At 40.7% G+C, this 26,342-nt stretch overlaps 1 protein-coding gene across 1 annotated transcript in view; it reads left to right on the top strand.

The window, feature by feature from the left end:
• Positions 1-26,342, top strand: part of LOC138754186 (MOB kinase activator 1A) — a 26,978-nt gene extending 636 nt beyond the window's left edge. Inside the window, exons 2-6 of the mRNA XM_069918074.1 lie at positions 13,775-13,941; positions 17,648-17,741; positions 18,304-18,437; positions 18,778-18,941; positions 22,134-26,342. Coding sequence (XP_069774175.1) covers positions 13,775-13,941; positions 17,648-17,741; positions 18,304-18,437; positions 18,778-18,941; positions 22,134-22,211 — 637 coding nt within the window. The 3' untranslated portion in view covers positions 22,212-26,342. The remainder of the gene's footprint in view (positions 1-13,774; positions 13,942-17,647; positions 17,742-18,303; positions 18,438-18,777; positions 18,942-22,133) is intronic.

Here is a 26,342-nt window from a genome sequence, read left to right as displayed (position 1 = left end):
TTCAAGATTCCAGTATCTGCAAGTTTTTTTTGTGTTTCTCTTAAAATAAAATTGGTTGGAATTTTGATTTCGATTCTGGGGAAGAAAGAAGAGTTGTTTTGATTACTTCATGTAGGTTCATTGATTATCGTGTGTATTTTGATCCTGTGTCTGTAAACGTGTTCCTCTCTCAACTATAAAGTGTTTGCCATATTGAATTAATAGACTTCAAAATAATATGCCTCTTTCCTCCATTCTCTCTCTTGCCTCCACGTGGAAGGAAAACTGTAGGTTTCAATTATCTTCATTTATTATTTTCTGCTGTGCCTACTTTCTGAAATTTACAGTCCTTGACAGCTTTATGTTGACCTTTAACGTTTACTAATACTGAACATATGGTGTTTGCAATTATTAAACAAATTGATTCTGCTTTTGATGCCATTGAATGTTGGATTGCTTCATTCATTGTTTAGAATTGTAAGTACTTAAAAGTTTTAATAGTAATTTTGAGATAATATTGAGTCTTTATAAGTTCAAATTTTTTTTAAACTAATGTCAGTTTTGTTTAGTAAATATTGTGTGTTTGCAAGGAAATGATGACTTGTGGGGTATCTTTAAAAAGGCAGTCTGAATTCCATCCTGGATTTCCAATTCACTGATTGTCACAACAAATCTGATGATGGCACTCACCGGAATAAATGGATATAATGCACGTGCTTTAAAGGAAATAAGGAGCGGACTTTGAAAGCTGTTGTGCTTCTGAAAGAACAATTGCTTTTGTGGTTTTTCCAGGTTACTGTAGTCTGTACTTAACCTAGTTCAGGTGAAGTCTCTTTCCAAAACTGTAATCTTTTCTGTGGTAGATGTTTCTGCTTTACATTTTTCGCATGGGAAAAGGTGGTGTGTTGACCACAACCACACAGTTTTGACAAATGAGATAAAGGAGCCGGTAGGAAGAGGAGCCCAAGAGAACTGGAGATCCTCTCCTTATGACAGCCCTCATCTGCCTTCACCACAGTTGAAATCTGCATCTTTGGTTATTGCAGTACTGGGACTTTGAATTATGTTTGATTTTGGATCACACCTTTGCCTGAATTTAGTCAGAATCCGTTGTGGTGACTAGCTACAAATAGATCGGAATCTGCCTTCTATCGTATATTACGTGCGAGTTTGCCTCATTCTCCATTCATTTGTTAAATTGTTTTCTTTTTGTTCACTTTCTCATCACCAGTATATTTGTTTCCTTGAATGGAAGGGAGGCTGATGCAGTAATTTACTTCAATGCATGTCACAGATAAGCAATCAATGACCATCATTTTACCAGACCATACTGTTGTACTTCATCTCCCATGTCAGGATTTACAGACTGATGATAAAATCTTTCACTTAGAATGGTTTCTTTTCCTTGATATATTTTGGGGTTCAATATTTGGTATTCTTGCATTTTGCTTGAATATCAGCACCCGGATAAAGGTATGTTTTTATTCATTTCTGAAATATGGGTTTCACAGACAATGCTGGAATTTATTTCCATTTCCTATCTGCCACCAGAGGCTGGTGATATGCATTCTTAAATAATTGCAGTCCTGGTGAAGATGTTCCCAAAATGATAGAGAGTCTAGAATTTTGATTTGGTGCGATAGAGAAAATGTAAAGTGGTGTGTACTCTATGAGGATCTTGAAGATGTTCCAAAATGCTGGCCATACTTGTTCATAGTGGTAGAGATTGTAGGTTTGGACACTTGGCATAGCCTTGGTGAGAACTTTGTGGATAGCACACACTACGGCTGTGGTTTGCTGATAGCAGAAAAAGAAATGTTTTGTTGGTGCATGGGATGCCAACTAAGCAGACTGCTTTTCCCTGGATTGTAATTCATCCAGGCAAATGGAGAGTATTCCATTTGCAGCTTGCAAATTTTGTAAATGCTTCTGTTACGAACCGTGTGAATGAATCAGAAAATATTTAATTTTAAAGCAGTAATTTTATTTCTAACTCTTAAACTATAGTCTTAACTCTTAAGCTATCCTTAATACTAAATCTATCCCCGACTGTGCGCAGGTGTAAGTGTGTGTGCACGCACGAGATACACCCAAACCATTACAGTCCAGGCCAAAATCTAGAAAATTACTTCAAAGTTCAGTCTTTTAAATTCAGTGTTGAAGCGTAGGCCTTCAAAATTTGATGCCCAGAATTAATGATGAACTGATGGGAAGACTGGAGTTGTGGATGCTACAGACTCATGAATTCTCCTTGTGTTGCCTTTGAAGAAATGTTCATCCACACAAGCTGTGGTCATAACACTCCTGGTCCTTTTAAAAGTGAGACTTGAACTGGGCGTCCTTCACGAGGGTCCAAGACCCTGTCACAATCAAAATGAAGCAATCAATCGAAAAGGACCATGGAGCATGCATTGCTCTGAATTCCATAAAAGTGGATGGCCACAAGAGCTGCTTCACAAAACTGCTTTCTCTTCAACATTTGGAATGGTTTCAAAATCAGGAACAGACTGTGACAAACCTTCCCTCAGCTCTTCCAATATATTGAATTATTGCTGGGCTGTGACCTGTGATGGTGCTTGTGTGAAATTTAACATTCGGTTCCTCCGGTCTGTACTATCCCTTACGGTGATCATCCCATTTTACTAAAACAGGAATTCGTAATACTTTGGAGAATCAAAAGTTGAATTACTTTCTCAAGGATTTCAATTCTGGTGCTGTGGCTGATAGTTAATTTTCAAATTAACAAAGATACTCTTCTTCCCTCACCATCCCTTCCTTCCTTGCCCCAAGGAGTTTTGCATTGGTTTGCTCTGATAACAATCTATTTGATTGTCAAGTCGCTATCACGAAAGGGAAGTTGCTTGCTGCTGGTTAGCCAAGTCATTTTCTGAGGGTTGCTACTGGCATTCAATTGAACATCCTCTTATAACTATTCAGTGTTTATGATGGAGAGATGTGACTGATTATGCTTGATCCTAGAATATCACCCTGAGGATCTGCTAAAGAAATTTCCTAAGGGTGAGGCACTGAAATCAATGGGAAATTCATCCCTTTTAAAACCCTCTTGATGCTGCTCTTTTTCAATGTTTATTTGATGAAAGGACAATCTCGTGTCTAATTCTGAAAGTATTTTTAAATTTTGATTTCTTTTTTTTAAGAAGTAGTATAATTTCCAAATTAAGTTAATTTGGAATCATCCTTTTTTAAATATCTTAATTATGGTGAGAATAGCTTATCTTGTTCAAAGGGCATCAGCTCCAGTACGTACTATTTCTCACTTGAACATAAAGTTTTGATGGATCCCTTCAACTGTGGCCTATCTGAACTTGTGCTCACGCCAAACAGCTTTGTCAACTTCTTCACGCTAAACAGTTTTGCTTCTTGAATTTTATGGATCCAATCTAATCCTGTTCTTTTCTCGACAATCTATGGATTTCCCCAGTGCATTGATGATCTGATTTGTGCTGGAACCCATTTGAGCCCAAACTGGGCATGAAAATCACTTCCTACTTCTGGCATTCCCACTTTTTCCTAAGTTTCATTTCTTTGTAATTTTAAAAATGTATTTGGTCCCTTTGTGTTTTCTGTTCAGGCTTCATCACATTGATATGTTTTCGGGAGAATTCTATTTTGGAGTTGTGGTGTATCTTTCTCAATCTATGTGATAGGCCATTAATTGTGTGCTGTGCATTTTCTGGGCTTTTGCTCTTGACCCTTTCCTCTCTCGAACCACCTTTGCCTTTCCTCCACTCTATGCTCATCCCTTCTGGCCTGATACTTACAATGACTATGTGCAGGGGCTGGGGGATGGGGGCCAGGGCATGAAAGGGTAGATGTTGAGATTTTTTAAGGAGTGGGAGAGTCTGAAGAAGAGGACAGCTGTCAACTAAGGTGCCAGTTATTTAAAACTGGGGTATGTGAATGTTTCTTCTTGCAGAGGGTGAATGATACAATTCTGTCCTGTGGTCAGGATGGAACCTTGATCTTTAGAAAGGTTTACGTGGAGATGGATAAATATGACTGAGGAATGGAGAAATGTCACAGAAGAGTTATCAGCCACGATCATGTTAAATATAGGGGCATGCTTGAAGTGCCTGATGGCCTCCTGTTCCTAAATTTTTGTGTTTTGTTATAGAGGGACCATTGAAATTTAAGTCGGAGCAGGAGTTGGCAAAGCTGCTCTTTTGATTATCTTTTCCCCATTCATTCAGGTCGTGGCTGATCTTCTACTTCAGAACATTTTTACCAGTATTTTCCCCATATTACTTAATTTCCTTAGTTTCCATGTAACTATTGATTTGTTTAGAATGTACACAAGTTGCCTCTGCAGTCCTCTCAAAGAGAATTCTAAAGATCTATCACCTTGAGTGAGGAAACTTATCATCCCTGTCTTAAATGGCTTTCCCCTTTTTTCTGTAATTGTGTCCCTAATCTGATGCATCTTAGCCAGGAAAAAATCCTCGCTTTTAAGCATTTTGAGAATTTTACCTTGAAGGGTTCAACCTAAATTGTTGGTTATGTATCTTTATCTTTGCTGGCACAATATCATGGGCCAAAGGGCCTTTAATGTGCTGTTATGTTCATTGTTGGTATGGAGAAGAAGCAGAGAAGATTAACCAGGATGTTACTTTGATTGGAGAATGTGTTTTATGATACAAGCTTAACAGAGCTTGGGCTTTTCTCTTTAGGGTGAAGGAGCATGAGAGGCAACTTTGAGGCTCACATGATTATGAGAGGGATTGATAGAGTGGACAGCCAGCACCTTTTTTCACCATGGCAACAGCAGTGAACTCTGGAGGACATCAGTTTAGGGGAAGTGGGGGGAGGAGATGGTGTTTTTAAACATAGCGTAATGGGTGCCTGGAATTCATTCCCAAGAGTGGTGGTGGGGGCTGGTACAGAAGGGGAATTTAAAAGACTCTTGGACAGGCACATGGATGTAGGAAAAATAGAAGCTTATGGGTGTGAGGGAGAGTAAATCATTCATGTCAGTCTAGTTAATTTTTTTCTCTGTGCTCCCTCATTGGTGTGCATGTCTTTTCTTGGATACAAACTACTCTCAGTGGTATTTCATTAAAGCCCTGTACCATTTCAATGTCATCCTTGCTCCTGTATTCAAATCATTTCATAATGTTTGCAAAACCGGTACTCTTTTTACCTTCAAAATCGTCTGATGATCATGGCCACACATTCTTGTCATGTGCATCAGGATGGAATGATGGAGATTGTTTTGTAAGCAAATATCTCAATTGTATAGTACAAAATGTTTTTTAAAAAAATATTAAAGTGGACTAGCTTTAAGAGAGAGAGGAATTGGTTCCGACCACATAATTTGGGTTCATTTAGGGTTAGAGTGGAAGGATAGTAGAGCGTGAAAGAACTGCTTGGAGCAGCTCACCGTGGTTCAGAACCATGTTTTGTCCAGAAGATCAGATTTTTGAACATAAATACTGCTCATCATTCAAAAACACTCTGCTTTTCAGATCTATGCAATAAATTCAAGATTCCTTCATTGCCATGTAATAATATAGAACATGTATTATTACACTTCCTTAATGGCAAAGAGTCACCATTAGTGTCGCCTGGTGCCCCTTATATTACAAGAGAAAGAGAAGCAAGAGAGAGCCCCCTTCAGACGCATTGCCTGTGGATTCTCCTCCAGCGCTTCTATAGCTGCACGGGTTCCTGTTCGATACATCGGCAACTCAAGCTCCATATCCAAGCTTCTGCCGTGATCGGGTGGCCTTCAGCACTTGAGTCTCTACTTGGCCACAGCACCCTCTCAAATCCTGGCTCCAAAAACTAGTTGCTATGAGCCAATCTCCAGTAGCCTGCAGATTCTGTGGGTACCTCAGTCGCTGAGCCCCTCGCTAGTCCACTGCCATGGTCACCAGCCTGTTGGGTCATCTCTACTTCTCCTTCTCCACAGTAGGGTGTTCTTCCCCCTTGTTGGTGCCCTGCATTGGTTTGCTGTTCCCCAGAGTCTGCAATCTTTTGTGGCCGTTGCTGAGGCCATCTTGGGCAGAGGCCTGTGGTTGCAGGATTTTACTTTAATTATGCTGTTGGCTCCTCGAACAGGCTGTTCATTCCTGTAGAGATCCGCTGGCATTAGAACTGGGCCAATGAACCCTTCGGTGCAGCACTGTGTTGGTGCTCTCTGCTCTCCCGGGTCTGCACCAGCACTTCCATTACAGCGCTGCCTTTTTTTTTAGATGATGAGTTGTTTCTATCCATCCTGTGTTCTATCTGCCATGTTCTTGCCTAGTCATTCTGCATTTCTGTATGACCTTGAAGCTTCTTTTCAACCTTCTCCTCCATACTCACCATCCCACCTAGTTTAGTAGAATCAGCAAAATGAGAAATCGATCACCTTAGCCAAATCATTGATCTGGTTGGTAAATAGCTGGAGCCCAAGCATTGATCACTAGTACCCCACCCTGCCTACGTGAAAATAACACTTACTGCCTGACTATTTTCAGTGTATGGTTGCACATCATTTCCTAATTTCATAAACTGTAATCTTGTTCACCAGCCACGGGGGCCTCATCGAAAGCTTGGAAGGTCTAAATGCACAATTTTTCCCTTTGTTTACTCCAGTAGCCACTTCCCCAAAGAACTCGATGGTCAAATCTAACTTGCATAAATCCTTGATGAAGGGTTCAAGCCTGAAACTTTTTAATGATCATTGGGTCCTGTGGTTTCAGAATCATTAATTTTTCTAAGTATTAGATTTTGGGTCAAAATTCCATCAGTTTCTTAATCTTGGTTCACTAAAATATTTGGCAATTCTGATGGCAATGTAATTGTTTACTTCGAACGCCATTTCCCTGTATAAATTGCCCTGCCCATATAAATAGCCTTAATTTCACCTTGGTAGTCATTTCCTTTTTATGAGTATCTTTTAAAGCTGTGACAATCTGCTTTACATTTTTCTTTATCAATCTATTTTTATTCCATCTTTCCTTTATCAATTTCTTCATCCTCATTTTTTAAAATAATTATTTTGTGGTGACCCGCAATTGCAGAGATCGGGCTGGCACATCACGTGGCAGCAGACGTGGACAGATATTGCTAAAGCGACTCCCAGGACAACGAACCGGCGAGGGTAGAAGCTGGGGCAACATCAGAAAAACTGTGTGTGTGTGTGTGTGTGTGTGTGTGTGTGTGTGTGTGTGTGTGTGTGTGTGTGTGTGTGTGTGTGTGTGTGTGTGTGTGTGTGTGTGTGTGTGTGTGTGTGTGTGTGTGTGTGTGTGTGTGTGTGTGTGTGTGTGTGTGTGTGTGTGTGTGTGTGTGTGTGTGTGTGTGTGTGTGTGTGTGTGTGTGTGTGAGAGACACCACCTGGTATGTAGTCAGTGCCCTGGATCCGCAGACAGAGTGGGCAACTTTATCCACAGGCCACCATCGGAAGGCACTTACACTGCCTTCAAAGAGCTATTAACCAAGACGTTCAGACTCTCGTGGAAAGAGCGAGGAGCACGTTTGCTCCACCTGGATGGTCAGCACTCATTAACGAGATGCTGGCCCTCCAGGGAGATGCCTGAAGACATCCAACTGCTCCTGGCGGATGTGGATTTCACTGACCCCCAGAAAGTCGCAACACAGGCAGACATTCTGTGGAAACAGAAACAGAAGTGCTCGGCTACTTTGGGGCTCGTAAAGAAGTCCTGCAATCAGACCAGAGCAGTCCCAAGCAAGGAACATCGGACGAGAGGCAGGAACGAGTCCAGCAACAGGTGGTGCTTGTACCACCAGAGATGGGGCACCTAAGCCCACCGATGCCAGTCCCCTTGCGAGTTCCATGGAAACGACAAGGCCAAGCCATCGCTGATGGCCACGACGGCTGGCTACCAAGAGAGCCACCTGTACATATGGGACCGTGGCAGATGCTTCCTGGTGGATACAGGAGCAGAGGTCAGCGTGATACCCCCAACAGGGTTGGGCACTAGGCGCAGGCCCACGTTGAGGGCTGCCAATAATACCAGTATACGAAGCTATGGCATTCGTAGGGCCTAGCTGCAGTTTGGGGGCAGTCATTTATCATGGGATTTCACGCTGGCTGCAGTGGAACAACCACTCCTCGGAGTGATTTCCTGCGAGCCCACAGCCTCATAGTGGACCTTAAGGGTAAGTGACTCGTCCACACAGTTACCAACCAGACCATCACTCTGAGGGGCGCTATGTTTCAGGCAATGCACCTGGATTCCGTCCACAGCTTGGAGGATGAGTTCTCCAAGGTGCTAGCGGGATTCCTGTCAATCCTTTCCCCTCAGTTCACAGCAAAGATGCCTCGACACGGCGTCAGGCATCACATCCTGACCAAGGGACCACCTCTCCACGCAAGGGCGAGACGACTTCTGCCAGAGAGGCTCCGACTGGCCAAGAAGGAGTTCTGCAAACTCAAGGAGTTGGGTGTTGTTTGATGGTCAGGCAGCCCATGGGCCTCACCCCTGCACATGGTGCATAAAGACCATGTGGCGACACCGGCTCAACGAGGCCACCACCCCGTACCGTTACCCCGTGCCACACTTCCAGGATTTTGTGGCAAACCTGCACGGGGCAATAATATTCTCAAAAGTGGACCTCATGCGAGGATATCACCAGATCACAGTGCATCCTGATGACATTCTTAAGATGGCCATCATCACTCCATTTGGGCTGTTCAAGTTCCTGAGGATGCCATTCAGGCTCAAAAATGCGGCATAGACATTCTAGTGACTGATGGACACAGTGGGCTGAGACCTGGATGGCACTTTCGTCTACCTTGGCGATATCCTCGTGGCAAGTAGAATCCAACAGGAACACCTTCAGCAACTCCAAAATCTCTGAAGTCATATCTTCAGAAGTTTGGCCTCACCATCAATCTGGCCAAATGCCAGTTTGGCCTGAACACCATCGACTTCCTGGGCCACAGGATTACAAAGGACAGGGCCACACCACTGCCCAACAAGGTAGAGGCTATCTGCAGCTTCCTGAAGTCTAGTACAACTGAAGTCTGCAGGAGTTCATGGGGATGATAAACTTTTATTGCAGGTTTATCCCAGCAGCTGCCCAAGTGATGCACCCTCTGTTCATCCTGATGTCCGGCATGGAGAAGGACCTGACCTGGGACGACGAATTTGCACGTGCGTTTGTGGAAACCAAAGAAGTCCTGGCCAAAGCTGCACTGCTGACCCACCCCAGACCAGATGCACTCACAGTCGATGCCTCAGGAACACCGATTGGTGGAGTCCTGGATCAGCAGATAGAAGGAAGTTGGTACCCACTAGTTTTCTTCAGCAAACGTCTGCGGCCCCCTGAACTAAAGTACAGTACTTTCGATAGAGAGCTGTTGGCACTGTACTTAGCCATCTGCCACTTCCAGTACTTTCTTGAGGGAAGGGCTTTCATGGACCTCAAACCACTGACTTTCCCCCTGGCTAAAATCTCCGACCCCTGGTCAGCCCGCCAACAGAGACACTTGTCTTATATCTCGGAGTACACCACTGACATCCAGCACATGTCGCGCAAAGACAACGTGGTCGCGGACGTCCTGTCAAGACACAGCATCCACTCCCTGGTCAACGGTCTGGACTTCGCAGCACTGGCAGAGGCCCAGCAGCAGGACGACGAGATCCCACAGTACAGGACCGCTGTCACAGGTCTTCAGCTTCAGGATGTTCCAATCAGCACAGGTACTGCCACCCTCCTGTGCAACGTGGCACTGTGCAGGTACCACCTATTGTCCCAACGGCATGGAGGGCGATGAGTTTTTGACTCCATCCATGGGCTGGCACAACCTTCCATCAGGACTACAGTCCAGCTGGTTGCCAGCAAATACATGTGGCATGGGTTGCAGAAACCAGTCCAGGGGTGGGCCAATGCATGTACACAGTGCCAAACAGCCAAAGTGCAGCGACACACCAAGGTCCCCCCACAGCCTTTCAAGCCCTCAGAACGCAGGTTTGACCACATTGACATGGACATAGTAGGACCCTTGCCAGTCTCTCAGGGTTTCCGCTACCCATTCATAGTGGTCGATCGCTTTACCCGGTGGCCAGAAGAAGTTCCCCTGGCCAATACATCCATCAGGTCCTGTGTCCTGGATTTCAAGATTTGGACTGCCACAGCACATCACTTCCGACAAAGGCGCACAGTTCATCTCCAGTTTGTGGACCGACATTGCCAACCTGTGGGGCACTCAGCAACACCATAAGATGGCATACCACCCGCAAGCCAACGGCATGGTGGAGCATTTCCACTGGCACCTCAAGACCCCCCTCATGACCAGACTCAAGGGCCTCAACTGAGTGGATGAGCTACCATGGGCGCTACTGGGCATCTGAACAGCGCCGAAAGAAGACCTTCACGCATCCTCCACTGAATTCGCATATAGAGGCCCCGCTCACGGTTCCCAAGGATTTCGTTCCACGGGCCAGAGGACAGCAGGAGGGGACAACCACCTTCCTGGACAGGCTCCGCAAAAGGTCGGTAACCTGGCTCTGATCTCACCCTCCAGACATGGATAAGCCAAGTCCAATATCCCCAAAGAACTCAGGACTGTGAGTACGTGTTTGTACGCAGAGGACCCCACTGTTCAGCACTGCAAAAGCCATACAAAGGTCCCTTTCAAGTCATCTGGAACAACGGAGCCACCTTCAAGCTGGACATCGGTGATAAACCAAAGGTCTTCACTACAGATGGACTCGAGCCTGCCCACACAGACCCAGCAGAACCCGTGGAGGCACCAACACTTTGACGCAGAGGCACACCACAAAAGACTTTGGGGACTATACCTACAGACACTATAGACTGTAACCCCGGTTCTTGGTGGGGGGGATTGGTCATGTGGCGGCCCACAATTGCAGAGGTCAGGCTGGCCTATCACGCGACAGCAGATGCAGACAGAGATCGCTAAAGCGACTCGCAGGACAACAAACTGGCAGGGGTATAAGCTGGGGCAGCATTAGATCAACAGCCCTAAAATGGCATTGGTCAAGGTGCCCAGTTAACTCAGCAGAAACAGGCCTGGGAAGAAGGCAATTCATATGCATAGATGTTCCCGCCCACTGTTGTTATTCATATGGTGACCTCAGTCAATCAGCAAAAACGCCCGGAACTTGAACAGTACAAAAGCAACCTTTCCAGTCCTAATAAAGGAGTGAGCTTAACCTGCCACACTGTATGTGTGTGTTTCTTTGTCGTGGTTGGCTACAATTTATAGTTTTGTTTCCAGTGTAATATTATAGAATCTTATCCAGATGATACTTACAATTATTAAAATAGAATAAAAAAATAAATGGTTGTACTGTACATAAAGGTGAGAAGAGAGGAGAAAAAAAGTGTAGAAGAAAAAAGAATACAGATACATGTGCAAAGCTCCTGTGAAAACCACTCCTCAAAAAAAGACAGGATATTAATAAAAGAGTAGAATTAAACCAACATGATATGGTTCACCATTAAGATTGGGGGTGAAAAAAAAGTGGTGGTGGGGTGTAGAGGAGAAAACATTAGATATTCAAACCCATATTATGTAAATATGGTTTCCATATTTTAAGTATGTATCATACCCATTTCTAATATTATAAGTCACCTTTTCTAAGGGAATACAATTTTGCATCTCTCTTCCAATAATCAATTTTAAGACAGGATTCAGATTTCCATGTAATTGCTATACATCTCCTAGCTACTGCCAGTGTGACTTTTTTTAAAAAAGATTGATATTTTGATAACTTCCAATTGGTTTTCCAATTTGTGTACATTTCCCCAAAAAAAACTCAGTGGTTAATGGTAAATGTATTTTTATGATTTGTTCCAAAAACTTGCCCACATCTTTCCAAAATGTTGTCACCTTGGTACATGACCAGGTAGAATGTATAAACGTACCAATTTCTGTGCCCCATCTAAAACATAAATTTGGATTAAATTTATTTAATATAATTGATGAATAAATTTATAATTAATCTATAGTGAACATTAATTATGTCCCTCGTACTGTCCCAACAAAATGAATCAATTTCAGTTCCCAAATCTGATTCCCATATTTCTTTTGATTTATTCAAATTTGGTTTTGGAAATTCTTCCTGAAGTAGAAGATACAATTTAGAAATAAGTTTCTTTGTAATTCCCTCATGTATCACAATCTCTAATCCAGTAGTCTGCGGCAAAATTAGTTCTGGGCCCAATGTGTCCCTTTAAAAAATATCTCAGTCAAAGATAGCAGAAGAATGTATTTTATGAAATCCCGAATTTATTTTTAATTTGATCAAATGGCATAAATATCCCTTGCTCAATAGTCTCCCAAATATTTAATCCCACATTGGAACCAATTTTCTAAATGTTCATTGTCATATAGGATTGGTAAGAGTCTGTTCTGAGCAAGAGGCATTTTCAACGAGACTCATAATTCATTTCCTTTGTAACCATTAACTAATTCCCAAATACTAATATGTTTTACTAACTATATCTTATTATTCCCCACCAAAATTTTTGAATTCCATTTCTATATCATTGTCTTCTACTATCTTTTCTCTAACTTTATGCAGCTCTACATTCACCCATGAATGTTTGTCTTCTCTATTTAAAAAAAGGGGATTAAATTTCAATTGGGTTGCCTGATAATATATAAAATCTGGGAGTTGCAATCCTCCCAATTCAAAAGCCCACATCAGTTTTATAATGGAGATTCTGGTGTCTTATTCTTTAAAATAAATATTCTTACATACTTTTCTAACTTGTATTTAAAAAAATTGCAACACCAAAGCAATTGGTATTTACTGAGAGGTATTGGACTCTTGGCAGTATATTCATTTTAATACAGTTAATTCTACCAATTGGTATGGAGGTGCCAATTGGTAGAGTCTCCCATCTATCTAAATCATCTTGAATCTTCTGAAGCAAGGGGAGAAAATTTATATAGATTAGAATTTATATATCCTTTATACCTTTGAGCGGCCTCTTAAATTGTGGATTTCTTTTAATAAATCCATAATCCCCTCCAAGAAGAATTTCTTCATCCTCATTATAAAAATGTTCCTAATTCTAAGGTCTATTGTGTTTTTTGTCAACTTTTTAAATAAACATCTGGTTTAATATCCTTCAATTTTTCCTGTCAATCATTGTTGAATCATTTGTTGATTTTTGTCTTCAAGGAATGTACACACTTTGCAGCTTGTGCATTGTTTCTTTGAATGTCTGTCCTCTGTCATACTTCCCAATGTGTTTTCTCAATCAACCAGGGCCAACTCTCCTGTCTCATTTCATACTTTCCTTTGGTTAGATTTAAAACATTGGATTGAACTACATAGAATTTTACATAATTGGAAAGTTTCCCCCAAAGGCCTCTTGACATTAAAATTGTGTCTCATTCCTCAAAAATGAAGTCTTAAGTAGCCTTTTTCTAGAGATTGAGTTGGAAGTCATTTTGAGATTGTGGGGATGGGAGACCAAGTCATGCCATGTGGTGTTTGTTCTACAGAATATGATGAAGTTGTATTAACTTAGAGATCTGATTTAAAATGTTGGATAGTCAAATAAAATTATTGCACGAATATCAGTGCCATGAAAACACCCAATATTCACGGCTCCTGGGAGCATAATGTGTCTAATTTTCTGATGATATTGTTTCCATGTGACTGATGCTGAATCTGCCTCATTGGTGTAAAAATCATTGTTAAATTTTTGGAGTGGTTAACTTCAACCTGTAAATGGTTGCAATTACTTCACACATTTTTTAAATTTGGTTTGGCTACAAGTCCTTAATTTCTTCCTTCCCTCACAATTGCTGCATTACAAATAACTTGCTTTAATTGCATTCCAGCGGGAATCGAAATAATCGAACTTTCAAACCAAAGAAGAACATCCCTGAAGGTTCTCACCAATATGAATTACTAAAGCACGCTGAAGCAACCTTGGGCAGTGGTAATCTTCGTCAGGCTGTAATGCTACCAGAAGGCGAGGATCTTAATGAATGGATTGCTGTCAACAGTAAGTTTGGTGAATTTGGACTCACATTTTTCTCTTTTGCTGTCTCTCTGTGTAACTGTATTATTGCTGATTGGCAGGGCCACGAGTCTGGAATATCCTAACCCCTGTTTCGCTTGGTCTAAACCTCAAAACTTCCTTTTCTTGTCAGGAAATGATATGTATGTAATATACATGATATACTTTGACTTTTGTCTGCTGTAAGGCAAAGAAAGAGTCTCCAAGAGCATTGCCTGGTTCCCATTACAGTAGGAGAAAGAGAAGCAAAAGTGAATCCCTTCAGAGGCATTGATTGTTGGTAGATTCATCTCTTGCAGTCTTTGGAGCCGCACAGGCTCCTGTTCAAACTATTGGCAACCTGAACTCCAGGTCCAAACCGCCAATACGATCAGAATAGCAATGAGGAAGCGTACAGGACTGAGATAGATCAGCTAGTTAAGTGGGGTCACAACAATAACCTTGCACTCATTGTCAGTAAAACTAAGGAATTTATGGTGGACTTCAGGAAGGAGCACTGGAGAGGGTAAGAAACCAGATTTCTGGGTGTCAACATCTCTGAAGACCTATTTGGGACCATCATTTTGTTGCAATCGTGATGAAGGCATGCCATTGGCTATATTTTTCAAGGTGTTTGAGGAAGTTTAGTATGTTGCCAAAGATTTGCACATTTCTACAGGGGTAGCATGGAGAGCATGCTGACTGGCTGCATCACTGTCTGGTATGGAGGTGCCAATAAACAGGACAGGAAAAATCTACAGAGGAGCTCAGCCACCAATCCACTTCATTGAGGACATCTACAAGAGGTGGTGTCTCAAGAAAGCAGCCTCTATCATCAAGGACCCTTACCATCCAGGTCATGCCCTCTTCACATAGCTACCATCGGGAAGGAGATGGAGGAGCCTGAAGACACACACTCAGTTACAAAAACAGCTTCTTCCCCTCTGCCATCGTATTTCTGAATGGAGAATGAACCTATGGATACTAATTCAGTTTTTTTTTTGGCACTATTTTTTGAAAATCTCTTATTTACAAAATTGTAATTTATAGTGATTTTTGCACATTGTTCTGCACTATATTTCGGCTGCAAAATAATGGTATTCAGGACAATAAACGTGATCCTGAAAGTCCTCAGCACCTGAGGCCCATTGGGAGCCCTTCTTGCCTCAACCTCCCTGATTGACCAAGTTTTCCAGATGACCTGATACAATTTAGTGGCAATTTTGGATGCCTTGTGTATTAAAGATGCTGTATGAATTGTACAGATTTTCATAGTCCTACAACACTGAAAATGGATTTTCTGTCCACCTTATCCATGTTGACCATTTAATACCATTTACAGCACTTAGTCCATAGTGTTCTATCTTGGCCATATTCGTGGCTTTGTTTTTTACTGCCAAGTTTTAAATTTGACCAAAATGTACTGAGATGTCGTAACCATATAACCATATAACCACTTACAGCACAGAACAGGCCAGTTCGGCCCTACTAGTCCATGCCGTAGCAAATCCCCACCCTCCTAGTCCCACTGACCAGCACCCGTCTAGTCCCCTCCTATCCATGTAACAATCCAGTCTTTCCTTAAATGTAACCAATGATCCCGCCTCGACCACGTCTGCCGGAAGCTCATTCCACATCCCCACCACCCTCTGCATAAAGAAATTTCCGCTCATGTTCCCCTTATAATTTTCCCCCTTCAATCTTCAACCATGTCCTCTAGTTTGAATCTCCCCCTTTCTTAATTGAAAAAGCCTATCCACATTTACTCTGTCTGTCCCTTTTAAAATCTTAAACACCTCTATCAAGTCTCCTCTCAATCTTCTACACTCCAGAGAAAAAAGCCCCAGTCTGCACAACCTTTCCCTGTAACTCAGACCCTGTAATCCTGTCAACATTCTCGTGAACCTTCTCTGCACTCTCTCTATTTTGTTTATATCTTTCCTATAATTTGGTGACCAAAACTGTACACAGTACTCCAAATTTGGCCTCACCAATGCCTTGTACAATTTCATCATAACCTTCCTACTCTTGAATTCAATACTCCGATTTATGAAGGCCAACATTCCAAATGCCTTCTTCACCACACCATCTACCTGAGTATCAGCCTTGAGGGTACTATTTACTGTAACTCCGAAATCCCTTTGTTGTTCTGCACTCCTCAATTGTCTACCATTCAGTGTATATGACCTATTTAAATTTGCCTTTCCAAAATGTAGCACCTCACATTTATCTGTATTAAATTCCATCAGCCATTTCTCAGCCCTCACCTCCAGCCTTCCTAAATCACCTTTTAATCTACGGTAATCTACCTCACTGTCCACAACACCACCAATCTTTGTGTCATCCGCAAACTTGCTTATCCAATTCTCCACCCCTACATCCAGATCGTTAATATATATAACAAATAATTAGTGGACCCAGGACCGAACCCTGAGGAACTCCACTAGTCACCGGCCTCCAATTGGACAAACAATTTTCTACCACTACTCTCTGACACCTCCCATCCAACCACTGCTGAATCCATTTCACTACCTCTTTATTTATACCTAATGCCTCCACCTTTTTTCCTAACCTCCTGTGGGGAACTTTGTCAAAAGCTTTACTAAAGTTCAAATAGACAACAGCCACAGCTTTCCCTTCATCAACCTTTTTTGTAACCCCCTCGAAGAACTCAATCAGGTTTGTCAAGCATGATCTACCCCTGACAAAACCATGCTGATTACTCCCTATCAATCCCTGTACCTCCAAAAATTTGTAAATAGCATCCCTCAGAACACTTTCCATCAACTTGCCCACCACAGACGTCAGACTTACAGGCCTATAATTCCCAGGTTTGCATTTGGACCCTTTCTTAAACAGAGGAACCACATGCGCCACCCTCCAATCCTTTGGCATCACCCCCGTGGCCAGTGACATCCTAAATATCTCTGTTAATGGCCCCACTAACTGTCCACTAGCCTCCCTGAGTGTCCTAGGGAATATTTTGTCTTGAAACAAAATGGGATTATGACTATATAGCGATCTGGACTTCCTAATAATTGTTACCATATTTACGCATGTAATAGTTGATATCATGTAAAAGTCAACACCCTCCCACCAAAATCTGGTGTATAAAAGTGGGGCCCCTCTACATTTGACCCTGGCCACCCACCTACTGGAGCTCCTAACGCCCTGTCTGCCCGCCCAAGCGATGCAGGCACTTACAGCAATCAAAGGAGGATATGTGTAATAGTTGACCCCTAAATTTCATCCTAAAATTGGTTCTCAGAATTCAACAATTATATGTGTAAATATAGGATAATAAATCCATTTATAGGACTTAAAATTGAAAATCATTCTTCACTTTTACCTTTGATCAGACAAAGTAACAAAGGAGTTGCCAAAATTTATTTCTAGTTACATTTCATTGTTTGCATGTTGCCTTTTCTCCCCAACATTTCCTCCCTATAATTTTGATTTCTTGGCCTCAAAAGAATATTGAATTGTTTTGGATGAATGAACATGAAATATTTTTGAGCTAATTTCTTACTTGGTGCATCCAACAATTTAATTTTGGTGTTTACATGCTTGTTGCTTTAATGTTTTGTAGGAACATTGGAATGGTTCCTCTATTTTGCAAAATTGGGGTATGCACTTAAGGATGTATTTCTAACATCAACCAAATTGCCAGAGAATTACAATGAAATAAAGTGTGGCTGTTATTTCTTTGCAGCCGTGGACTTCTTCAACCAAATCAACATGTTGTATGGAACAATAACAGAGTTTTGCACAGAACAAAGTTGTGCTGTTATGTCAGCAGGACCAAGGTAGGAGAAATGTGCTGTACATTTCTGTGAATTAGCTGAATGGCAAGTTTGACAATTTATGGCAGAAGTAAATGTTTACTTTGAACAAGTGAAGTGCAAATACACTAGATTGATAACTGGTGAGAGGGATTTTCCTGTCAAGAAAGTTAGAGTAATGATATTCTAAACTCAATGGGTACGATCATCTTGTCAGGAAAATTAGAGAAACGTTATTCTAAACTCCAGGACCTGAAAGTAATTTCACAGAGGTGCACAGAATTTTGAGAGGCATTGAAATTGCATATTAGTAAATGTGGCAGCTACTAAATTATCCCTAGTGTAGATGGACTGTCAAAAGAATCAGTATGGAGTTGATGATCTGGTGGGAGAGAATGGGTTTCAGGGGATAATTGAGGGAATAAAATTGAATCTATTGTCTTTTCCCATGTTATTTGAAATATGAAAGTTAAACTGAATTCACAATAACAGTTAACTAAACTGGTGTAAAATCCTAAAGGTTAATAGATATTGAACATTAGATAGTGTATTTTCAGTAATGTTTTGTTTCTTCTCTGCCTCTCAGATATGAATACCACTGGGCTGATGGCACAAACATTAAAAAGCCAATCAAATGTTCTGCTCCAAAGTACATTGATTACCTTATGACATGGGTACAGGATCAACTTGATGATGAGACCCTTTTTCCTTCTAAAATTGGTAAGCTGCCTTATTTTATTTGCTTTGGAAATGAAAACCATTCATTGAAAATGTTCTGGTAATCCAAGCAAAGAGAGAATGTAAAATGCTGGAAATATTCAGCAGGTCACAGGCAAACTACAACCTTCTAGCTGTTTCTATCTCCATCAAAGCTGGTGACCTCCTGAGTAAGTTCATGTTTTACATAGCACCTACAACATTTTGGCTGTTAAAATTTGTGTTGATTCTGATGTCACCTGAAATTGAATTTTTGCTTTTTACAATTTTACATTTTAAATCTGTCTAAAGAGTTTAATCTTTTTTAGTATTTTTGATTTATTGTAGTGTTTATTAATTTCAGGGGTACCCTTTCCTAAAAATTTCATGTCTGTGGCCAAGACCATTCTGAAGCGACTGTTCAGGGTCTACGCTCACATTTACCATCAGCATTTTGACTCTGTGATGCAGCTGCAGGAAGAGGCACACCTTAACACTTCCTTCAAGCACTTCATCTTTTTTGTTCAGGTAAATGATTCTCCATTATTTGCGGGCCCTGCTCAATGAGGCATCTTGCACTTGTTTAAAGTGGTGCAATTTATTTACCTTTTTATTAGTCTTTACGTAGATTTACCTAAAGCTTAGAACCATGGGCAGCAGGCTGAATTCTTGGTAGAAGACCAATGTAGAGCCAAACTTCATTGTCCCCTACTTTCAGGTTTCAGGCATCTGGATTGTTTATTTCAAGAAAAGCAGAGATTGCTTTCCCTTTGCAAATTAGAAATGTGTTGGTTTACTCCAGCTCTCAAATTTTCTTGCAACTTTCTTCGTGAAAATGTCTGCACCACTCCCAAGACACTTCCTGTTGATTCCAAGTTAATGGTGCTCCTTAAGTTGGAAATGTGTTTTTGTTTCCCATTATCATGGAACATGCAGGCCTTTTAGCCCTCAATGTTTTTTCTTCTTTTTTTAAAAAAAGGTACTAAACCTTCCCTGCTCTGTAACCGTATATTTTTCTTCCATCCATGAGCCTAAGAGTCTCTTAAATGGCCCTAATGTTTCAGTCTCCATACCATCCCCTACAACACATTCCAGGCACCCACATCTGTCTTTTTTTTTAAAAAACCTATCCCTGATGTCTCCCCTAAACTTTGCTATGTCCTCTGGTGTTTGCTGTTCTTGCCCTTGGAAACAGGTGCTGGCTGTCCACTCTATCTAGGCCTCTCATAATCTTGTAGACCTCTATCATTTCTCTTCTCATTCTTTGATGCTCCAAAGAGAAAAGTCGCAGTTCTGCTAACCTTGTCTCATAAGGCTTATTTTTCAGTCCAGGTAACATCCTGGTAAATCTCTGCACCCTCTCCACAGCTTCCACATCCTTCCTGTAATGAGGTGAGCAGAACTGAACACGATACTCCAAAATGTGGACTCGCCAGAGATTTGAGGAGGTGTAACATGGCTTCTTGACTCTTGAACTCAATCCTATATTAATGAAGCCCAGTATCCCATAAGCCTTGTTGATTCATCCTATCAACCTACACAAAATATGAATGCTGCTGCTCACAGCAAGACGAGTAAACCACTTCTACCTCCTGGCGAGGTCTCCACGATTACAAAAGACCATCTTTTGATCAATCCATTCACTCCACATGTGTTCACAGAAGGTCTAAGGGCATTGGGTTAGCATGAGAGGAGGGATGCAGCCAAACTGCTCTGGCACAGTTACAACACTGACACTAACCTAATAATGAGGAAGATATCCTCAGCAAAATAACGGGTGTCATTAATGGTGCTGCTGGTCAGCACTTAGCAACAGCCCACACACTGATGCCCAGTGTGGACCATGCCAGGCCACTTGGCTCCCATCTCTTCAGAGACCTGTTCCAAAATGGGTGGAATTGCTGAATTTCAGAAGTGGAGAAATTAATGATTAAGTGTGACATCAAGGAGCCCCAGTGAAATGGAAGTCAAGATAAAGTAGTCCAAAGGCTGAGGTCATACCTTGCAGGGAGGAAGTTCGTGGATGTTGGAGTATATCTGTGGTTTAACCAGAGATTTGTAGAGTTGCAATTTGACTCTTGACCTCAATCCCCCTATTAATGAAGCCCAGGAGACAATAGGCCTTCTTAACTATCCTATCAACCTGTGCGGCGACCTTGGATTTGGACCCCAATGTCCCACTGTTCATCTGCCCTCTGAAGTAACTGATCATTAACCCTGTACACAATCTTCTGGTTTGTCCTTCTAAAATATATCTCCTCACACTTCTCTGGCCAACTCTGCATCATATCTATATCCTCTCGTAACCTTCGACAACCTTCAGCTCCATTAATAACTTCTCCAACCGTATCTACCTCAAAACATCACAAAGAGAAGGCGTCCCAGAACAAATCCTTACAATACTCCATTAGTCACTGACCTCCAGAAAGAATACATTCCTTCCACTACTACTCTCTGCTTTCTACATGCAAGCCATTTTTTAAAATCCACGCAGCTGTGGATCGCGTGCCTCAAGGCTTTCTGAATGAATCTCTCATGGAGGACCTTGTCAAATGCTTGTTAAAATCTACATAGACATTGTTTATATAAACTATGTTTGCTTTGATGGTATATCTTGTTTTATTGTATTTTGTGTGTAATCATGGTTGTTTAAACTTTAAAATATTTTTAAAAAATCCACGTAGACCACATCTATCTTTCTACCCTCATCAATTTTTTTGTTACTTTTCAAAAGACTCACTTAGGCACATGAGGCACGACCTGACCTTCACAAAGCCATGGTGACTATCCTTGAGTAGACTGGACTTCTCCAAATGCTCATAGATCCTATCCTTAAGAATCCTCTCCAATAGTTTGAACACCACTGACACAAGACTCTCCAGTCTCTATAAATTCCTAAGATTCTCTTCATTACCTTTTTTTAAACAAGGGAACTACATTTGCCATTGTTCAATCCTCCAACTCCTCCCCTGCAACCTTAGGGGGCTCTAGATTCCTCCCACCCTTCGAAAATTTACTGTAGGTCAATTAGGTCTAATTGGACTCTTGGACCAAAATTGCCTGTTACCATGCTGTGTCTAGATTTTTAAAAAAAACTATATCCTGTGTGATGTATGGGAGTTGCTGATTGCATCTTCAAAATTTATGTAAAATATTTGAGAAGTAGTATTTTTAATGTACTGAGCTAAGGAAAAGGCACAATTAAATGAGATTATGGCTAAATTTATAATCACCATTATGTTTCTGTGTACTTGAGAAAGGCCATTAAGATTTAATTAATAGTGCATTGTTTTTCTATTAAATTAAATCTTACAAGAGTACTTAAGAGCGTTAATTAATGCCTCCTTTTAATAAAGGAAACATACATTTGTTGCATTCAGTAGAACGCACCCAGAGTTGCCAAATCAATTGGCTTGCAGTTCATTCAGCAATACATCTTGATCGTCTTAAAGATGAGTTCGCAACACAGGAATAAGTGTGTCAGGTAGCTGCTGCTTGAAGCTATGCCCTTGGTTACGTTGGTCTAGCCTCGTAGGAGTTGTGGTTTAATAGGAGTGTGGAGCTTTTCTCAGCATTGATGTCAAGGAAAGAATGATAATTATGCCCTGATATTTCAAACAGTCCTTGCCATTTATTCATCTTTCCTTCTTGCAATTAACCCTTGGGTAAAAGTGCAGGGGCACTATTATCTTACGACTTCAATTTTCTTCCCCTTTTCAGGAATTTAATCTGATCGACAGGAAAGAACTTGCTCCTCTTCAAGATCTAATTGAGAAACTTGGATCAAAAGACAGATGATTTGTCTCCCTATTTTCCACATCAATGTGATCTTAGTGCTTCTTTTTCTATCTTCAAGATCCCCACTTCCTGCACATACACAGTACGATTGGTCATTGTGCGCATGCTCTGTGGAAAAATCCATCGTCTCTCGTTGTTACTAGTACGTTGATATTTTTGTAAAAGCTTCCGAAATGCACGTCCGTAAGTTGTTGGTTCTAGCCATACGTCAGTGTTTTGAGGCCCTCGCTATTCGATGAGGGGCACAAATTTTCCATAGATTTCATAAAAGATATTACAGTATTGATTCTCTGCCCTTAGAAGTAACAAATACTTCTGCATTTATCAGCCTTCTGATTGTGAAGACCTCGAGGCAAAGAAAACTATTGGTGGATACATTTAATTAATTTGGATTCTTGACTGATGGATTTGTAGTCTGGATTCCTGGTTTCTGCATTCAGCACCGACCTCCAATTTGTATTAATTTGAAGGAAGATGGAAAACTAATTATTCTTGACCTTGGGCTAGAAACAAACTGGAGTTTGTGCAGTTTGAATGTATGTTTTAACTTAGTTGAGTTGCAGTATGACTGCAGATTTGCTCTTGCTGCAAATAGACAAGGAAATTGTAGACTAGTTAATTGTACACAGTCTCTAAATGTATTGTTTGGATTTAAAAGACTGAAATATTCTGTTAGTGCACATTCACCTCTAATGTTTTGTGTTTTGATTGGCCCATTTGAGGCATGTTTGTAGATGGACAAATAGTTAACAAGGAAAGCCCCACTTGTTTTTTTATTTAAAAACAAACCAATTTTAGTCTTTTTACCCTTGTTCAATTTGATCAATGATCACCTTATGCAAGTTGTAGGTTTCAAGTTGATGGCAGATATGTTTCTTTCTTGCTTGAACTGTGTCACAACTTATAATTTAATGCAATGCCACATTGCTAAAGCAAAATACCACTAGATGATTTCTCCACCCATCTAAAATGATTATAGTATGGAACAGTTAACATATTGCCTGCAACCGCTTTATGAATCTAACCTTTTGTATAAGAATTTTTTTAATATTGCTTTGGTTTACAGTGGCACATATTTTGTCCAAAGGGGTTTCCCAATCCACCCTTGTTTGGTTCCTTTATAACTGCAGTTTTGGATTATAACACAGAGCATGTCCAGTTACATATTGTGAACACTGTGTTGCCTTCTAATGTTATTAGATGCACTTTGGGGACTGTGCCCAGTTGCCTTAACTAGACTACTTTTTTCAAAACTTGGTCAGTCATGCTTTACTATTGAAAATGTTTTTAAAGATTTTACACATCAAAGTGAATAAAGGCAACTTTGCAGCATGTTGTAACTTTTTACTTGTGGTTGCATTGTAGTAAATAGTTCTGGGGTAATGGGAATTTTTTTAAAATCTAGCAATAATTAGCTTAAAATATATATTGCATTTTTATTCTAAATAACATTGACTACTGAAAACAACCACTTGTCAGATGTAGGGATCATCATATTTTTGCAGCAGACTGCTAGGTAATTCTCCTGTGTAACATTGGAGAAGGGTTAACACTCTTAGCATTTAGCAGTACTCCTCTCTTCAAATGTTCCTGTTGGTGTGTTTTGTTTCTATGCCGTGTTGAGCATAGCAAAGGTGGGGGGGGGGGGGGGTGGAAAGAAACCACAGGGGTGAATTTGATTTTTGTGAAGTGTTTTTGAAGTTGACAAGTTCCTCCATATTTCCAGTTTATCCACACAGTAAAGTGCTCAAATCGAGCAGCTCCCAGGATAACACACATTTTCCTGCCAGATCCTCTTTCCTCGTGCAGGAAGTCGAAGCAGGAATAAAGTTCCCTCTATGGCAATTCTTGGCCAGGGGCCAAATTCGTGTTGCTGTGAGTTTTGCAAAGGTCAATCTCAGCTGTTTTGATCTTAACTGTGGAGCGCTGTAATGATCGTCTGAAATATAGGCAAGATTGGCGCTGTATTTCCCACTCCTGTTTATAGCAGTATTGACCTCTACTAGAAGCTGAATCCTAGATGTTAGCAATGATGCTCCTACCAACCCGGCAATATCTTTCACAAATGGTGACTGACATCTCGAGGACTGGTGTAGAAATGATCATTGGAAGGAATTGGATCAGGGAGGGGAAAAACCAGGGATCCCCTGTAAGTTTTGTTTTTGTATTTTGTTTCTAATGAGCTTTGGGAGCCTCTGTCTTGAAACCAGGTGTATCGTAATCTCTGGAGGAGAGAACATTGTCAATGCATACATTTAGCTGTTCAGGCTAAGACCTTTTCAAATGAATTTTTTTTTTTGTTTGCTTACTTTCTGGACGAGCCTGCAGGATGAGTTGACTGAATGTCTTAACTAAGATTTCCAGATTTTGGTTTGAAAAAGAACTAGAAAATGTTCTTGCCCAAGATTGGCAGAATAGATCTTCCACAAGATTTAAGTTTTATTTCTCAGTCTTCCATTATAGAAAATCTAAGATTGGCTTTCTCCCCCATGGCCAGGAACTATAAAACTAAATCCCATGAGATTTCCACTGAATTCTCCTAATTCATAAATTCTGAATATTTTTCTTTCAGATCAGGGGCAGTGCTTTTTTTTGCATTTATAATATAAATTATGATTAACTTTTACATTTGAATTTGAAATACCACTGATTTATGTTCTTATAAAGGATTTGTCATGATGAAATTTTGGTACACTGTGACTTGAGGCTGGCTTGTGTCTTTTGGGAGGAGGGTAATTTTGGTGAAGAAATTACGCACATCTGTTTGACCAGAGTTAAACTTGCATCATATAAACCAAGATTTGTTGCAAACTAAAGAATCAATCAATTTAAGTAGTGTAGTGGGACACAATACATTTTAAAATTCTATTGCTGGTAATTTGAAGGGAAATAAATGTCTCTGAAGTAGAAGCATATGAGGTCTTCACATGTCAAACTGATTTGTGTTAATTTAATAAATCTGATCTTGTGATTTCTTCTCCCCTTCCACTCCCCCCTCAACTCATAGATGCTGCTCAATCTGTTGCCACTCCTGAATCATTTTTTTTTAACTCCAGATTCTATCATCTGCATGGTCTGATCTTGCATTTTGTAGATTTTGATTCTTGAACCAGAAATCCAAAGTTAACATCGCTAACCCCAGAGGTGTAGCAAACCTAAAGTTAGTCAGAAACTGTCTATGGTGTGGTATTGTCATATGCATTATGCAGGTCTCTTTGAGATTCCTTGCAGGAAATGATAGCAATGTTATAATAAAATCTGCTCTGAAACATTTAGAAACCTATCTCATTAGTTGTTTGGCACTTAGGAATGCAGAACCTTAAATTACAAGATACTATTTTTAAGAAGGCAGAAATGACGATTACAAACCAACATTCTGCACAGCAAAGTGCGCATTTAAATTTTAGCTGCTTGAGGGTAAATAGTTTGAAAATAGTCATTTTATTTCTTGTGGCTGAAGGAGGGGGGGAAATAACAAAAGGGTCCAGTCTAAGTTTATTTAACCAACCTAATGCTCTTGCCAAATCTGAAAAGACTGTTGTGGTCCATACATTGATCAGGTTTGCTACAGTCGCTTGTGCAGAACTTTCAACATGTCAAGTGACTCTTGTCAGCCATGGCTTTTCCAACCTGATTCAAAGGCGAAATAAACTTTTTCTACAAGCAACATCACTTACAACCCAAAATATCGTCTGGCAAACAATGTTGAGGTGGATATGGCATACGTGAAAGGAATGCTTGAATGGTCCAATCCAAATAATTTTCCCATTTTGGATAAAGTTAAAACATTCATTAGGAACCAATCAGAAATGGGTTTGAAAACCATTTCATCTTGTATGACTTATCAATAAGCAATCAAGTGCTGTGGCAAATGTAGAACAACCGCTTGAGGGTTACCTGAATGCTTCTGGAATATGCATGTGTATGCTAATATAAAATGTTTCAAGCAAAGCTCCAGATCTTAAACTCTCTAGAAATGGGTTGAAAGCCAACATTGTAGCTGGTGTATATTTTGTTGTTGACCTTCTTGCCTTTTGAATCAATTTATTTTTATGTGCATACATGATGGAACATAAATTGCATTTGATTTTTGCATTTTAAAATTAGTGCAAATAAAAATGATTGAAGCCA

The sequence above is a fragment of the Narcine bancroftii genome, chromosome 2, assembly GCF_036971445.1.
Source record: "Narcine bancroftii isolate sNarBan1 chromosome 2, sNarBan1.hap1, whole genome shotgun sequence".
Lineage (NCBI taxonomy): Eukaryota > Metazoa > Chordata > Chondrichthyes > Torpediniformes > Narcinidae > Narcine > Narcine bancroftii.
Note: the sequence above shows the minus strand (reverse complement) of the source record. Positions and strands in the feature narration are given on the sequence as shown.